General features: G+C 42.9%; 2 protein-coding genes across 2 annotated transcripts; both read right to left on the minus strand.

Annotated features, from left to right (window-relative positions):
• Positions 1-7,873: 7,873 nt before the first annotated feature.
• LOC1280205 (transmembrane protease serine 9) lies at positions 7,874-11,433 on the minus strand. Its single transcript, XM_061659781.1, has 13 exons — positions 11,345-11,433; positions 11,070-11,097; positions 10,898-10,984; positions 10,625-10,826; positions 10,386-10,553; positions 10,213-10,307; positions 9,996-10,150; positions 9,746-9,929; positions 9,428-9,683; positions 9,102-9,370; positions 8,411-9,041; positions 8,020-8,350; positions 7,874-7,945 (listed from the first exon to the last, which is right to left on the minus strand). Exons 1-11 carry the CDS (start codon positions 11,366-11,368, stop codon positions 8,533-8,535), a joined length of 1,977 nt encoding a protein of 658 aa, XP_061515765.1. The 5' UTR covers positions 11,369-11,433; the 3' UTR covers positions 7,874-7,945; positions 8,020-8,350; positions 8,411-8,532.
• A 1,677-nt stretch (positions 11,434-13,110) lies between these two features.
• On the minus strand, positions 13,111-16,941 carry LOC133393029 (uncharacterized). Its single transcript, XM_061656034.1, has 11 exons — positions 16,750-16,941; positions 16,481-16,682; positions 16,244-16,411; positions 16,081-16,175; positions 15,873-16,024; positions 15,261-15,444; positions 14,937-15,192; positions 14,610-14,878; positions 13,939-14,540; positions 13,548-13,878; positions 13,111-13,481 (listed from the first exon to the last, which is right to left on the minus strand). The coding sequence occupies exons 1-11, from the start codon at positions 16,880-16,882 to the stop codon at positions 13,198-13,200; spliced, it is 2,676 nt and encodes an 891-aa protein (XP_061512018.1). The 5' UTR covers positions 16,883-16,941; the 3' UTR covers positions 13,111-13,197.
• Between the last annotated feature and the right edge of the window lie 50 nt (positions 16,942-16,991).

Below are 16,991 nucleotides of genomic sequence, written 5' to 3' on the forward strand. Positions count from 1 at the left end.
GAATAATTCTATTGGTAAGTATAAAAAATACATATGGAAAAAGGAGAGTCGTTATGTGTCACATTCCACTTTGTAGTTCACATCCTCATTAGCATGCGGTTATGCCTTTATTTGGCTGTATTTCCTGCTGCTAACCACAAATTCTCAATTAAAGCAACACCAACCGCGATATGCACTTGTGACTTCATATACCACGCTAGTCGAAATTAAAAAAAGCCCTAGTATTACAGATCACACTACGAAGTGATGTGTATACGAACCGAATCGCAAATCCGGAATGTATGCTTTAATACGGATAGGTTTAATCACAACTACTACCACAAGGACTGCTGACCACAATTGCCATTAACGATGCATACGTCATTCATTCTCTGTCGGTTAAAAGTCATTCTGAGTCAATTATCATATGACAGGAGTGAGGAATACAAATATAACTAGATTAATATTCAAGGAATATCCCAAAGCTAACGTATCCCAAAACAAACGTCAATGCTAATTTTTGTCTTTTTATGAAACAAAATTCCAGCTTTAATTATAAAATAATGCTACAAAGGACGTTCCCGTGATACAGTCGTTAACTCGAACGACTCAAAAACATGCCCATCATGGGTTCAAGCCTAGAATGGACCGTCCCCCCATAGCATGAATTGACTATCCGGCTAAGTGGTAACAAATTATGCCTCGAAAGCCTGTATAGGCCGGCATGTCCACGTAGGACGTTACGCCAAATAAGAGAAGAATGCTATTAATGAATCAAAATACCCTTTTTGATATCATAACGATGCGTAGTCAACTACCAAGAACGTCAACAGAAACAAAATTAGGTCTGCACTGTATGGCTTGATTAACTCGTCACATGTGAACAGTGTTACCTGTCTAATACAATAACCGTACCATCCATGTTTACCCGTAACATACTGTATACAAACGCTTGCTCCAACAATCAAAACGTCCCCCTATCGTTCTCAGTATGCTCATACACACTCACACCTCCAACCAAATACAGCCGAAAGAAGTCAATCAAATTATGAGATAATCGTCTTCCAACTTCCGGTGAACAATGATGCCTGCACCCTTTAAACCGATTGCCGAACTGATTCACTGATTCGTTTTCGCGAGCAAAAGCTCATTTTGAGTGCCGGAAGAAGCGTGATTATTTAAGCGGTATTTCGCCTTTTTACTATCAGTCACTCATACATATGCGCGTGCGTGTCTTCCGTTCAAGGTCAGGCATGTGGAACTCACTTCCTGGCTGATTTTTTTCCCACTAACAACCAACTAAGGTGTAACTCACGCGCCACAAGCGAGACAGAACACGTTTGTTTACGTTTCCGGAAAGGTTAGTGCTCGTCTGAAATGTTCGCTTTTTTCTCTTTTTCCATCTTATTCTTTCCTTGTCTGTCACACATTTTGCTGTTTATTGAAAATAAAGAAGAGCGATTTAGAATAACAGGATGGCACTCTGTTTGTTTATTTTAAATTTTTTGATGTTATTGTTACAAACCAATAATAAACCTGGAAAAATAAACGGACTTTACGAAAGCGAAACAGTTGTTTGTTTGTTTCTTTTGAATTTCATAAGTGTCCCAATAACGGATGTTATTTTGGTTTTTTTTTAATTTTGGTTTTAAACCTTCAGCTACTGTTAATCTAAGCTCTCAAGAACTGTCTTGCGTCAAAGTAATACGGTCTATCGCCAGCACTGTGATAAGATTTTTAAGCATGAAAAACATGACTCGATTATGTACACATGTCATGAAGCGGATCAGATAGGTACCATGTAGCAGTAGCCTACGGCCAACTTTTCCAATCTAATTATCGATAGTTTCGGCCGAAGTTTCTTATCACACCCCGCACATGCCGCAAACATGTACCGAGCTCGTTGGCCTCTATCAACCGTTCGTATCATAAAATCAGTGACGGTGACATAAAAAAACTACAAACAGCATTATTACCTTGTATGCACACCACTATCATCATTTTGCCATCCGCAAAATATCCTATCAACGCTTAGCGCAAGCTCAACATCACATTATGTCAGCCGAAGGAAACGCGTAGCGCTAGATTATGCTGCTTCTGTGATCCGATGAGCGATATTTTCCACCACATCAACTCATGGGACACGACTCGGAGTGGGGGAAGAGGGCCTAATGCCTATCCTATAACTTTATCCCAGCTGCATTGCAACACCAACACTGTGTAAACTGTGCCCAGCAGCACCACAGGCTACCCCGTCGAGCGAGCGTTGATCTAATGGTCTCCGACGGCTAAAACGCGCTGTCTACTCCATGATACCGCTTTATACCCTCGTACTGGCACAACTATACGCACGTGACTGACCCCGCATGAAAAGCTCTCTTTTGTCTCGGTCGTTCTTATCCCACCCAAGTCCCAGTAAGTTAGCATGAAACATTTCAAACCAAACCGACGATGCTTTTATACGATTTTTAACGCTACAAAACCATTCCCTCATAAAGCGCAAACCGTTTTGGTATTCCCGCAAACCCACCCAGACCACCAACACTTGACATGTGTGTAAAGTTTTTATCAAAGCGGGCACAAACTGTGACCCACATAAGTCATCCAGTGACCATTTCAGGTACGGTTTGGCGACTGTGTAATGCATGCCATAAAATAAACAAGATGTACGCGTTCCGTGGCGCAGATAAGTTTGCGCAAAAGTGTTCATGCATGGTACAACTTTTGGACCTGCACTGGGTCTGTGTTTACAGCGGAAGTAAAGCATAGAAGCAGGACTGGAGGGCAAACAGTTTGGCCTTTTCATTGCTAGTTCCCGAATAGCAATGCAGTAAGTTTGTAGTTGTGTTTGTTTGTTTGCTTTTAGTTCATACTGGTATCGATGTCGTGTATGTGTGTTTGTATGTGTGCTCGAAGAAGTTGGTTTAGAATGCTACACTCCGTACACGTACAACGAAAATAACGAAATAAAACACACAAAAATGGCAACTGGTAATAAAACAACCGGAAGAACCATCGGCTTGTGTCTGTCTGCCTGTCTACGTGTGGGTAAATTTATATTGACGATACTGTACACAAGCACGAAAAACCTTTGGAACGTTCGATTTGCTCTCGTAATGTTGAAACGCAACGACGCACATCCTGTCGTATGGAGCGATGATGGGCGAAGTTTTAAGATGGTCTCGTTCTTCGTCGGTTTTGGCGACTTAGTTGGAATATTGGGAAAGTTTTCTTCTTAACCGGTTTGTTGCAAGTTAGGATGTTGTGTTAAGTACACGGGAAGAACAACTCATGGCGTTTTTATTGTAAGAGTCCACAAAATTCGAAATCATTTCATAAAAAAGATTCTCATACAAAACAAACATGAGGTTACAAAAATCTTACTGTAAAATTCAAGTCCTCATACCACCAAAAAGTTCTCCCACTTTAGGAAAACTTAAATTTTCTGGCTCTTTTCGCCAATAATCGTTTACAAGAGCAGCCCTGTCCATGTTATCGCCACCCAGCATCGCTTCCTCCATTTTTACGATCTCGACTGACGGTGGCTGGCTATCATCATGGGTCGTAAAGTATAAAGAGAACCAGCACAAACAAACATGTCGCCGATTGAACGACGTGGACAATCCACCCAGCGCTGATCGTCCTCCTTTTCACTGTACGTACCTTTTGGGTCATAAAGTCACAACGACGTGCAGTGCATGAGCTCGATTCGATTTGGGTTCGCTTTCATCAATGAGTAAGATGTAAACGAACCAACACGCCATAGACACGCACTAGTCTGAATTTGACAACCAACAGGGCGTGGGGCATTGCGTTTGATGGCTTCGTGAGCTCCGTTCGTTCATTGTGGAGTGTAAATAGCCCTCACACGAACTACAATACATTCTGTGAGTTCGGAATACCCCACAGTGGAAGTGGTATAAGCCCAACAATCATGGAAAGTGGAATGTCTATTAATGCTGTCAAAGGTGTAGAGGAGCTTGGTATGTTTATTCCTTACTCAAGCTCGTACAACGCTCGTTCAACCAGTCTGTACCGCACTGGGATTGATTTTCAATACCTTGGAGATGTTCAACCAGTTTGAAGATAAACTTAACTTAGCGCGCAGCGCTTGTTTGGCGCTTACGATGCATACATGATTGACAATTAAATTATTAAACCAACGTTGCAGGTACTTCGCTTCGATTTGTGCACGTACAGCCAAGGGGGTTTGATCAATTATTTAAACAACATCTAAGCTAAGACGGGCAGAAGATTTGAACTGCTTCATGATCAGCAGCAAGCGATATTGTGCAGCGAAGTGCTCAGTGTGTACTTTAGTACAATTAACAATAATCAAACAGAATCGATTAGGAACATTGTATGTACTGTCTGACTGTCCAAGAAAATTCAGTGTTTCATGTGAAAATTTATGGTTTGTAATGATTTTTTTTATTCAGGAGGTACGGCTTTGCCGTATTGCTTATTCTTCATGATATGGAATTAAAACAATCTTGTGAATGCTTCAAATTTATTACATTCAATGACATTTTGTTAAAGTTAAACATAAATGTTTCTGATGACTAACTCTTATAAGTTATGTCCAAGTTAAACTGCATGACCTATCCCCATAAAATTTTACCTGCAATATCTTGAAAATCATACGAAAGTAACGCTTCTTTTAATTTGTTTGTAAAAAACGATTATTTGCCGGTCCTTCTCTTGCTATCCTCAAACAAACCGAGGCATTACTTACTCACCACTGATGATGTTTCCACAAGACAACCTACCGTCGATGATCGATTACTCAGCAAATATTGGCGCAGAGTGATTGTAAACGTCCAGGAGCGTAGAGAGCTTATACATGTCCAAACATTGTTCAGCAGCTAAAGTTCAGTAGCAAGTCGGACCATATTCGCCTACACCAATACCTTTAATGCGTAAATAAAACCAGATAAGTAGTACTTGAACTTTATATAAGTACACCAGTGGTCATTTTGTATCGAACTCAATTTATTTCCTTGTTCCTTTATTCCTTTCCATTCTTTGAATGATTTCCAAAAAAAAAAAAACAACTGTTGATGGTATTAGCAGGAAGATGATGATGCTTTCCATGCTTCTATCATTAAGAAGCCTCGAAAAGATACTCGTAACGAAATGAATTATAATAATTTCACAGCGTGTTTTTATTCTAAGAATAGCTCTAATAGCCAAGACCCTTACTAGCACGTGCTTCCTACTGACTGGGGTGCCACACTCCTTTGAAACTGCCTTATTCTACGTTGCCAGTGTGGGACACTTAGATTAAAAGATGTGCAAAAATAAATGTATTACATTTCCCTCCTTGTGCGGAAAAGAAACAAAATGAACGACGGAACGATGACTGAAGTCATCGTTTGATTTCTTTCGAGCAATCACTAGCGATGATATTGAATTACCGGTGCGCTCAAATGTGCCACGTGCCTCACATCTGTCTACTCAGCAGGATATTGGGTGCCTGAATAGGAGAGATAGATATATGTTACCAAATAAGCCCATTTGGTTAAAATAACATTCATGGCCATGTGGATTAATTGAGAAGTTTGTGTGAAATAATCCGTACATAAAATTCAAATTTAAACCATTATATTTAACATGATAGTAGTTCCAGTTTCTTTAAAACCATTATTTGATTTCATATATTTCTCCAACTTTTCAGCCACACAGTTGATGCAGAAAGCCCACAACTCAAAAATCACCAACACTAACCGAGTTTACCAACGCATGTAATTATGTTTGCCACTGTCAACTATTGCAAGCGGACAAAATCAAAACCTTGAACTGCTCCTTGTCAACATCAGTAAACTGCGCACTACTCGGTCTGTCACCAAGTGTACACACCAAACAGCCTCAAGAAATGGCAAACCGAGGTGCACGCGGAACGCAACGTTCGCTTCGCTGCCGGCAAAAGCACCAGTGGCAGCAACCAAAGGAGATTGTTGTTTTATCTAATTTTGTTTCCAGTTTGGCGTTGCCTTGACTTGACGCTTCACGAACATCGGCCTACTTGAGTTGAACGCAACATTTCCGCTGGCAACCCCTACTCTCGGATGCACCTGGGGAGAAAATGTACTTACCTCAGCGAGAGGAAGCAACGCGCAACGACCAAGCGACAACAGTTCGCGCAAAGTTGGTGGGTTGGATGGTGGCATTAATTTCCGCTACGTACGCAATCTATCGTTCCACCTCCTGGGCTGGCGGAAGCTCAAGCTGATTTCCATGAAATCCGTATGTAGGAAGCAAAAAAGAAGAAAAATACTTCGGTGCTCAGAAAAATAGGCTTTTTCAAGTGTTACAGTAACAGAAATAAAGCTTCTCGAACAATAAAAACGAAACAGCCACACTCTCACCAGCCTTCTCCTCCACAACCGCTTTGTAGTACATTAGTCTCAGAGTCATTATGCTGAATTATGTTGCTCGATTGCGTTCATTAGTGTAGTCCCCGTCTGTTGTTGCCGTTGCCAACTCTCAGCTGCGTTTGAAAGCCTTTTTGCTCCGCCTTTAATGCTATTTATTATTCAATTAGCTTTACCATTCGTTTGTTTCTTATCAGTAGCGTATCATCACCATGAGCGTTAAAGCACTTTCCCTACAACCCAAAGAACGGGACGCAATGAACAGCAACCGAAGACAGGAGCGAACCATGTGCTGTAAATTGTAGTATGTAATCACATTCGGAGAAATCAATTAGCGTCCAGTTGGGAGAGCATTTGGCGCTTTGGGGCAGGATATCAGACTGCTTCGCCGTACACGTGATAAAACCATTCGATGTATAGCCATGCTTGGCATTTGAGCTGACTGGATGGTTATTGGTACGTTGTCAAGCGTTTACATGTGTATGAGATAGGAAACGATTGTGGTAATCGCTGCCAATCGGAACAAATTGCTTTGTTTTTCTTGGCGGCGGATATTTAAGCGACAGTTTTTGTTTGCTTCTGTTAATGAAATAATGTGACATTTATAAAACATAAAAAATTTCATTTTTGATTAACTCAAAACAATAGATAGAAATTTCATTAATTTTTGTAACACACAAAAAAATTTCTTAGAAAGCACGATTGTCATATATTTTTCGACTAATTCCAAGATATAGTAAAAATAAGGAGAACATCTAATAAGACTATAGCATACATGAAATTAGCTTTCAAGAAGCAAAATTGCAACCCATAGTTCACTTTCTTTCTCTCTCTTATCTTCATGTTTGTCTTGGACTGTCGGATAAAAACTGGGTTGTTACATTACAGAGGTTTTAAAGTTCTTGCGCTTACGTTCAAAACAATAGCTTGCATCGCGAAAGAAATGGTTTAAAATTAACAGTCGTTAAAAATTAACCAAAGTCGTTAAAAATTGCTAGAATTTGGTATCGCGATCATATTGAGTTCATTTGTTAATTTTAACGACTGGTCCTATGCCTTCGTTAAACAAACGACTGTCAAGAGCGTATGCGATGCAAATTAACAGTCGTTTAATTATACTGCTCGATGTTTTTCCCCGTGTTTGCCCATATGCGATATCGAGCAGTCGTTAACTATTTTGACGATCGTTTATTTTAACAGGAATGAACAAAAAATGAATTCAGTTAAACCAAAATGAACTTTAAACGACTGTCAAAAAGAGTTCATTTATTCGCGATGCCGGCTAATGTTTTCTCGAGAATGAAACTTAACGAATTTTCTAGGTCTTCAGCTACACTTGCATCTTGATCCAATCGACGTATGATTCGACCCTTGTCTGCACCGTGGTCATCGGGAAAACATAGCTCACAATCCCGACCAGATAGTGGACAACCCCGCCACCATCTGCAAGCTGTTTCTGCCAAAACGCTGGCTCACCCGTTTCAATCGCTTGAAACTCCAACTCCAAATCGGCACAGAGTTCCGGTTGCCAAAGTGCTGGTACGCCTCACAGTCTTTGTTATACTTTGGGTAGCTGATCAGGTACTGTAACTCTGGAATGTAGTGTGAAGACGAGCATAAACTAATTAATCATATTTTCCTTACAAATCCATTGTGATCTTCTCACCTGACAGCATAAACTGCCGCATATGGAACGGTGTGTGGGTTTGATTGTGCCACAGGCAGGCCGGCACTTTGCCCGTTTTCGAATCCACTTCACCATCAATCTTCATTATTCCGATATCATTTCGCAGTGTGCTTTCCTCGTACTGGGGATGCAGAATTGTTTCCTTTACCCACAATGTAGGAGCCGTCTTTTCCCATCCCAGCTTCACCACGGTACGGTTGCTGCTGATGCGTGACAGACAGTTGGCGGACGACAGAGCCATAATTCGTGTGATAAGTGTGCCAACACAGAAGTCAAACTCCCCATCACTCGTTTGCCAAGCGATCATGATCTAGTGGGAAATGACAATCTTCAATACATTACCATGATCAAGTCAGTCAACAGTACTTACTACATGGGGAAAACGTTCCACGATCGGGTTTTCCCAATATGGCTCAAATATCCCATTCTGATGCAACGCACTGTATCTCGCTTCGCACTCATCCAGCTCAATACCAACGTCATCAGTTCCGTTCAGCACATTATGATACGGACAGCATACAATCGTCCTGTTGGCGCAGAATGTAACCTGCTGTATCGCACCTTCGGACAACGGGCAAGCTCAGTGCAAACGCCCTGACTCCCATCCGTACGCCGACAGTGATCGTTCAGCTCCAGATCGGTGTTGTAGAACTGTACCGGTGCAGCTGCATGACGTCGCTGAGGCAGCAGTACCTTGCTCAGCCATTCTGCGTGATGGGCAAGCCGTACTCCAACTGCCGACTGGCCAAATCCGCAGTCCCGACCGAGCAGGTTAAGCACGTACACATGCTTGAAGTACTTGGAGTACCGGAATAGATTGCGCTGTATCGGTCCACCGAACAGCTGTTCACAGGTATCTGGCACCAGAAAGGTACCATGTCCAAAGCAAAGATGCTCGTCTGACAGATCGTTGGTGAAAAGCTGACGATGTGTTTGGGAGAGGGAACAGTTTCCATCGCGCTGTTGAGCCGATCGTACCAGCAAAGAGGCATTCCTAGCATCTAAAGCGAGGTTTAAATAGCGGAAGATCACATCTTAAATAGGCCTACCTACATACATACCTATCCCAATCACTTGTTCATCGTACAGTGGAACAGTGTTAAGATCGTTACGACCACGACCAGTAACCTCAAACTCTGGATCGGGCAGTTCCGGATAAAACCAGGGACATGCGGGCGTAAAGTAGCGCGAAGTGAAGAAGATTGGTTCCTTCAGCTTCACGATTGCTATATTGTTGTAGTGTGATCCTGAACGATAGTTCGGATGTGTGTAGAGACGTACAATTTCCTTCCATATATCATCTAGAACGATCACGTGAGTGGCTGGTAGGCTGTTTGGAAATAGCAAAGGATTTAATCTTCTCTAAAGGATCATCTGCTATACTTACCCTTCATAACTAGTGCACTCAGCAAGCGTTAGGACAGTATCTTCGTCGATCAAAACACCGTAACAGTTGTCCGGTGCCTTAAGCTTTGCATCTTCCCAACCGATCTTCACCGTAGAAAGGGAATCTTCGATCGTGATATGCACTCCGTCGAAGCTTAACGATTCATGGCCTTCCGATTTGCGTGACACAACATCCGGTTCGTATTCTCGCAGCTGGACGTACCGTAACGCACAAGCGTAGGGTTCAAACTTCCATTCTTAGGCAAAGACGTTAAATATTATTCAATATTAAGGGTTATCCAAGAAAATATCCTCCCACCTTCAGCATCAGTCTCGTGCGCCGCTATAACCGATCGAATCCATGGAGCGTATTTTGACACCTTTGTGTACACACCCGGCGTAGACTGGCCGCAAGCGCTCCCAAAAGACGTCACCGCCACAACAAACGGTGTCACCTTGGCATTGTGCAGTAGCTTCACCTGTAGCGGTCCTCCCGAGTCACCCTGCACGATAGCACCATAGTTTAAAGCCATCATTCCGAATGTGCGCATTAAGCTTCTTCCACTTACCGGACAGGTGTCCATCTTCACATCGCCAGCGCACAGCTGATAGTCTTGCAATCCCTCACGTAGGCCACGATCGCCCACCCGGTAGAACTGATCGCACCGGTCCCGCTCGACCGGTTTCAGCGAGACCTTCAGCAGTGTCGGCGTTTGGGATTGCCCTAAACGTGGGATTGATGCCGTATCGTAAGCATAATTCCGAAACCGTAAGCACAACACCTACCGAAACCGGTTGCTCCCCAGACGGCCGCTTCCAGCACGTCGAACCGCAGCTCCTCCTCGCTCCAAAGACAGGCGGGTGCAACGGTTTCATTCAATCTATCCACCGTCCCAAAGGTAGAAGCAACTGCGATCAAACAGACAGCACAACACGCTCGACAAGGAAGCAACACTTACGTGATACGTTGCTCTAGCTTAATCAGCGCAATGTCATGGTATTTGGCGCTGAAGCGATGCTCCGGATGGCGCAAAATCTCTGCAATCTTGTACTGCTGCGCAAACTGGTCGTCCGTCGAGTTGTACAGATTCAAATCTCCAAAGCGTACCACGTCCGGTGGTTCATTGCTAATGCACATGAAGAAAAAAAAGTTTTTCAACTGACTCTTCTTTCCTTAGAAGCACAACATTAACAATACTTCAAGTCCGCTGCACAGTATGCCGCCGTCAGCACAAAGTTCTCCCACATCAGCGATCCACCACAGCTCCACCGTACCGTACCAGCGGGCTGGCTCCAGCCGATCGTGCCTATGTGAGCAAACTCGCGCAAATATGCTGGCCTACCGGCGGCAGGCGCCACCGCCCCACCGCTTCCAAAGCTGTAAAAGCGCAGGTGACAGTCTGCGTTTGAAGAAGAACAGCTCTTTATAATAAATAACGCAACACAACGCTCAGGACAAAACCCTACTTACCGTCTAATGTTTCGCGCTCGTTTGGTTTCAGCGCTTCATGCAGTACACCTTGGGCGGGATTCGCTAGACCTGCCAGCTCGGCAGATGCTAGTAAAGATGAAAAACTGTGTCCTTAAAATCATTCTTTTCGTTGATTGTATATAATGTTAATTGTATCGGAAAACAAAAGTACCTAAATTCACCAGAACCATACACCACAATACAGGGTTTCCCACGATTTATTGGTCAGTTCCCATGATTTTTTGGTGCGTTCCCACGATTTTTTGGTCGTATCCCATAGATTTTTGGTTTGTTCCCATAATTTATTGGTATTTTCCGATTGGATATCAATACAATTGCACCAAAAAATTCTGGGAAACGACCAAAAAATCGTGGGAACGCACCAAACAAACATGGGAACCCACCAAAAATTGATGGGAACCAACCAATAAATCGTGGGAAACCCTGTAAGATCGCCAAGAAGCGTACCATGACGAAGCCGAACACAAACTGAGTTGCAAATCGATTTGAAAGCCAAACTAGCACCGAAAACAATGGAGCAAACCTATTTACATTTTGCTGAACATGTGCCGGGGGTTTTGCCCAGCATCTTAAGACAAGCACTGACCAGAAGAAAAAAGCCAAGGCATGGCACAATCGGAATGTGGAAAGACGCAAAAGTCTATTTTAAGCACACATTTTTTACGCTTTGTTAGCGGGTGAACCGGGGTAGAATTATGATTTACAGACAAGAAATAGTATGATCTAGTGTTTGCGTTGTATCTACAAACTATCAATGTTTGATTATTCAACTTTCTTTTAATTAACTTCACATAATATTTAAATCATCTTTTTTTTTTACTTATCATTCCAGTATAATGTAACACCAATGCCAATGAAGTCAGTATGACTAATGATTGTAGAAATATCTCTTGAACTGCAAAAAGTCTTAACTTATCTTAATTTTTATTACAGTGTGCTAGTAAACCGTTTGTGAAAAATGTATTGCGGCCCCTTGGCATCAGCTCGGACAACTTAATAGCATGCCCGTCACGTGGTTTCTAGCCTATAATATATAAGTCTATAATGTATCTTTCCCCCGTATTAAGGACTGACAATGTGGCTGCGTGAAACTAAATAAGCTTCGAAAAGCTGCGAAGAAGAAGCAGACAAACATCATCTTAAAAACAAGCCTAATGCTTAGTGAAGAATCTACAACAAAAATTGTAAACCAGCAAACGATCGCATTCTAAATCATACTTGATTGTAACTTCCGATGATAACAACATGCTTGTAATAACAGGTTGGCTGATAAGTCCCCGGACTAACAAAGAAAAACACATTTTTTTTGTCAAAATTCGTTTTTATTATTCAACATAGTTCCCTTCAAGAGCGATACAACGATTATAACCACCTTCCAATTTTTTGATACCATTTTGGTAGTACTCCTTCGGTTTTGCCTCAAAATAGGCCTCAGTTTCGGCGACCACCTCTTCATTGCAGCCAAATTTTTTCCCTGAGAGCATCCTTTTGAGGTCTGAGAACAAGAAAAAGTCGCTGGGGGCCAGATCTGGAGAATACGGTGGGTGGGGAAGCAATTCGAAGCCTAATTCATGAATTTTTGCCATCGTTTTCAATGACTTGTGGCACGGTGCGTTGTCTTGGTGGACAAAAAGTTAACAAAAGCTGCTTGACAAAAGACGCTCTGTCTCACTAACTAATTGACATACAGACGTCAAATTTTGACACGAATCATTTGAAGGATGGTACTATATAAAAATAATATGCATTTAATACTAGCGGCGCCATCTATGTGTCAGACCAGGGACTTATCAGCCGACCTTTTATAGTATGCAACAAATTCAAACATGGTTTAGCCTAAAGCTTCCTTACAATTTGTTTTATTTATGATTATGTATTTTTGGAAAACTCTTTTCTTGCTTTGAGAAAATGGGAATGTGCTCGATGAATCACATAAGCGACCACACTACTACCACGAATCGCGCAATACTAGTATTTCAACTAATCAATAACATTGTCTACCTATTTCACATGCTTTTACATCCGAAAATAGGAAGCAGTGAAAACGATTAAACACCTGAAATGTTGGAAAAGCGACAAATCAACTGCTGCATACTTAAAGATGTTCAAGTATGACAATGTCGTTTAGAATATCTATTCGAAAATTCATGTGAGATTCTCTGACACACGTAAAGTACACATACACAACAACATTTTGCTGAGTAAAACATATTGATAATGTTTTATTTCAAAAAAGTTGCTAACTAATTTACAGTTTTGCTTTTATTCAGTATGTTGTATCACAAAACACTTTTAATCCATCCTACGTACGGTGCAATGCGCGTGTGCAGAAATACACGACTATCGTTCGGTGCACTGTGGCTCGCTATCCCAACGAGATAGTTGCCGGTACCGCGTCCTTTCCAGAAAGCCGGCATGCCTTCATCTACCTCAACCGTGTCCATGTATGGCAGTTGTTCCACATCTACGCATAGTTCGTGGTCGTTCAACGTTCTCCGAAACGTCCGGTCACAATCACTGTTAAACTTTGTGAATGCAAGGGCTGGACCAAGCGTTGATTCTTCTACAAGTAACAGAACGATAGCTGTGTGTTGGTTGTGTGTAAAACCGGGTATTATTTACAACCTACCCGTTAGCCCAACTTGCTCCAGATAAAACGGCGTGTGCGTTTGGTTGCTCCACAAACAGATTGGACTCTTACCGAACGCTATGTCGGTGCGGTGCATTACCGTTACCAGTGCAATGTTATTGTGTTTCGTAGTACTGTCGTACTCTGGATGGACTGTTACCTTCTCAACCACCATCAAGACAACCATTTGAATCTCTCTATTGTCTAATGTTACGTATTTGAGCGTGCCCTTCCCTTCCAGACAGCTGGCAGCGGTCAAAAACGTTCTGTTGCTAATCATTGTTGCGATACAAGTCTGCGTTTCTATCCCTTGACTCAAATCTAAGGATACCTGTACGAATGGTTTGTGCACAAATAAGGATCCGTAAAGAGGATATCAACATTTACCTACCATATGGTGCCTTGGATCGAAATCATCCTCCTCGCTATTCCGTCTCGTGGCACAGCTGTCGATTTCTCGCCATTCTGCATCTAGCGCACTCCGTACGTCCTCCCGCGGACAGCACAACACCGATCCACTGCCACAAAACTGCACCGGTTGATTTTGCTGAAAGCGGTACAACATTCTCGGACAATTCACTGCACTTGTACACACACCCATCCCAACGCCGTCCACCGCACACGTGTCACCCTCTTCCAAATCATTGTTCAGGAAAATGAACGCTTCCGCGGGATCTTCTTCGACCCTCTTCGGAAACAGGATCGAATTGAACCACGCCAGATGGGAAGCTAACCGAACGCCGAGTGCCGATTCACCGTAACCACAGTCACGGCCTGCAAGGCTCAGCGCGTACACGTAGGGTAGGCTACGACCAAAACGCCCCACTTCACGCTCTAGCGGACCACCCAGTGATTGGTGACAGGTACTTGGCACCAGGAACGGTTTGGCTCCGAAGCAGAGATGTTCGGCCGGCGTTTCGTTACGATGCTGCGTGCAGTTGGTCCCGTTATGAAGCTCTACTACTCCAAGAACATTGATTATGTGATTCAAAGCTTACAAGGAAATGATATTGTCATTAGAAAAAGTGAGAGAGGGTTACAGAGCACATCAGAGCAACTTACAAGCACTTGTTTCTAAATCATCTTCCTCGACGTGAATAGCATGAAGCTCGGACAGCCCACGGCCAGAAACAAAAAACTCCGACTCAGGAAGGTCTGCGCGATCCCAGATGCAAGCTGGTTGAAATTGCAAAGAAATCTTCAACGGCTCTTTCAGCTGAAGAAGTCCTACGTCTCCATAAAGCGATCCCTCTTTCCAATTTGGATGTATGTAAGAGCGAATGACAGCGTTCCTTTCATTTTCCAAATAGCTGACATAGGCGGGAGGCAAGCTGTAATTGATAAATGATGAAAATTGACCTACTATTGACACACAAAACAAAACGATACCCATTCTTCCTTGTACAGCGGGCAAGTGTCACGATCGTACTGTCATCGACGATCACCCCGAAGCAGTCATTCTGCTCTGAATGGTCCGTTCCGTTCCAGTGGATTGAAGCCAGCTGTCGGGATGCCGTTGAAAACAAATGCGCCTCAGACAGATCTATTTGCTCCGAATCTTTCGTTTTGTGCAGCAAAACTCGCGGCTCAAACTCACGGTACTGGGCGTAGCGTAAGGCGCAGGCCTGAGGTTGGAATTTCCATTCTGCACCGAACAAGATCAGACGTTCCTATATGCCAACAAACTTTTTTTTCCAGAACCGTAAAACTTACCTGTCGCATTTTCCCCGCGATCTTTCAGCACGGACCTTATCCAGGGTACGTAGGGCGCAACTCTAGTGTACACTCCGGGAACGGACAAACCGCACGCCAATCCAAATGAAGTTACTCCGACCAGGAAGGGTGTTTCACGCGTGTTGTGCAGTAGCTTTACCTGCAGCGGTCCTCCAGAATCACCCTGCAAAAGGAAGACAATGCAATTCAAGAAATTAGAGACTCATTAGGTACAAGAGAGAGCTTTCATTGGGTAGAAGGATCATTCTATGAACTAATTTATTGAACTAAAGAGTGGAGAGTGACTTGGACCAAGATTCTCAAACAGTTTATGTTGCTATTAAACAAATTTGAACAAAAATAGGACGAAAATCGTCGAATAAACAAACAAAATAGGGCAACAAGTTCAGATGTTTGAACAATAACAATTCAGATTTTAATACACATAAAGCCAATAAAAGATAAGCAATTGTCACTGGTATAAAGGATACGTCAAAAAGTTTCGTAATTTTTATAATTGCAGCATCACATTGGTAGTGGAATGAAGTTTAATCAACAGTAAAAGTAACGTTAATTTTGAATGATACCTGATTACCAATAAAAAGTACTTACCAGACATGTGTCCATACGAGCATCGCCAGCGCACAGCTGATTCGCATGCAAACCGTTTCGCAAACCTCGAAGGTTCGAATAGTGCTCATTGCACTGCTCGTTGGCGACCGAACTGAGCGCTACTTTCAGTAAAATTGGCGTTTTTGCAGCAGCTACAAGGAAAAAGAGCATCACATTTTGCACACCAAAAAAGAACGGCAGTGTCTACCAAAGCCTGTATCGCCCCAACCGGTAGCTTCGAACCGCTTGAACCGTATCTCATCATCAGTCCACAGACAGGCCGGCGCCACTGTATCATGTAGCCTACACAAAAACACACAGTTTAAACAAATACAATCAAACTAGATCCTCACTGCTCCGCTTACACTTACACCACCTTATGCTCCAGTCGCATGAGAGCAATATCGTGATAGCGATCCCGATGCCGGTGCTCGGGATGTCGAATGATCTCTACGATCTTCAGCTGCTGCGCGTACTGATCATCGGTAGCGTTGAAAAGATCCAAATCCCCAAAGCGTGCCACATCTGGTGCATTTTGTCTATCGGAACAGTAGATTTGGTAAACTGACAGCTTAGCTCTCTCTCTCTCTCTCTGCGCATTTTCTTACTGAGCGTCTTCGACACAGTGTGCCGCAGTTAGAATGTAGTTCTCCCATATCAACGAACCGCCGCAGTTCCAAGTGATCGTGTCATCGGGCTGCGTCCACCCTATAGCTGCCATGTGCGCAAACTCACGCAGGTAAGTCGTTTGACCGAAGGCGGGTTTTATCATCGATGTTTTACCATATTTGTAGTATCTGAAGTGACAATCTGAAACATATAAGCTCAAAAGTGTGTTAGTTTAAAGCGCTAAAGCTAGTGAGCAGTATCCACTTGCCTGTTAAAGATTCTCTTCGGTTTGGCAGTATTACATTCTTTTCGTCGAGAGACTTCAAATCTCCAGTCGGAACAAGTGCACTACCCTGTTCAAACAACACAATCAGCCCTAGCGAACAAACCACAAACCACATCTTGTTAAGCGTCAGTCGATCAGTGAGAGCTGCCTGCGATCAGTACGATGTCTTTATAAGTGTTTCGGCTTATCTCTTCTTCACGTTTCCGTTCTCGGTGGCGATTAAA

The sequence above is a fragment of the Anopheles gambiae genome, chromosome 3 (assembly GCF_943734735.2).
Source record: "Anopheles gambiae chromosome 3, idAnoGambNW_F1_1, whole genome shotgun sequence".
NCBI lineage: Eukaryota > Metazoa > Arthropoda > Insecta > Diptera > Culicidae > Anopheles > Anopheles gambiae.

Coding starts and splice junctions, on each gene's coding strand:
- LOC1280205 (XM_061659781.1), bottom strand. CDS start 11,368: ATGGTACGCTTCTTGGCGATCTTA. Junction 10,985..11,069: donor TATGGTTCTGGTGAATTTAG/GTACTTTTGTTT, acceptor CATCTTTACTAG/CATCTGCCGAGCTGGCAGGT. Junction 9,371..9,427: donor GAGTGCACTAGTTATGAAGG/GTAAGTATAGCA, acceptor ATTTCCAAACAG/CCTACCAGCCACTCACGTGA.
- LOC133393029 (XM_061656034.1), bottom strand. CDS start 16,882: ATGTGGTTTGTGGTTTGTTCGCTAGGGCTGATTGTGTTGTTTGAACAG. Junction 16,025..16,080: donor TTGGGGCGATACAGGCTTTG/GTAGACACTGCC, acceptor TTTTCCTTGTAG/CTGCTGCAAAAACGCCAATT. Junction 15,445..15,872: donor CTCGTATGGACACATGTCTG/GTAAGTACTTTT, acceptor TTCCTTTTGCAG/GGTGATTCTGGAGGACCGCT.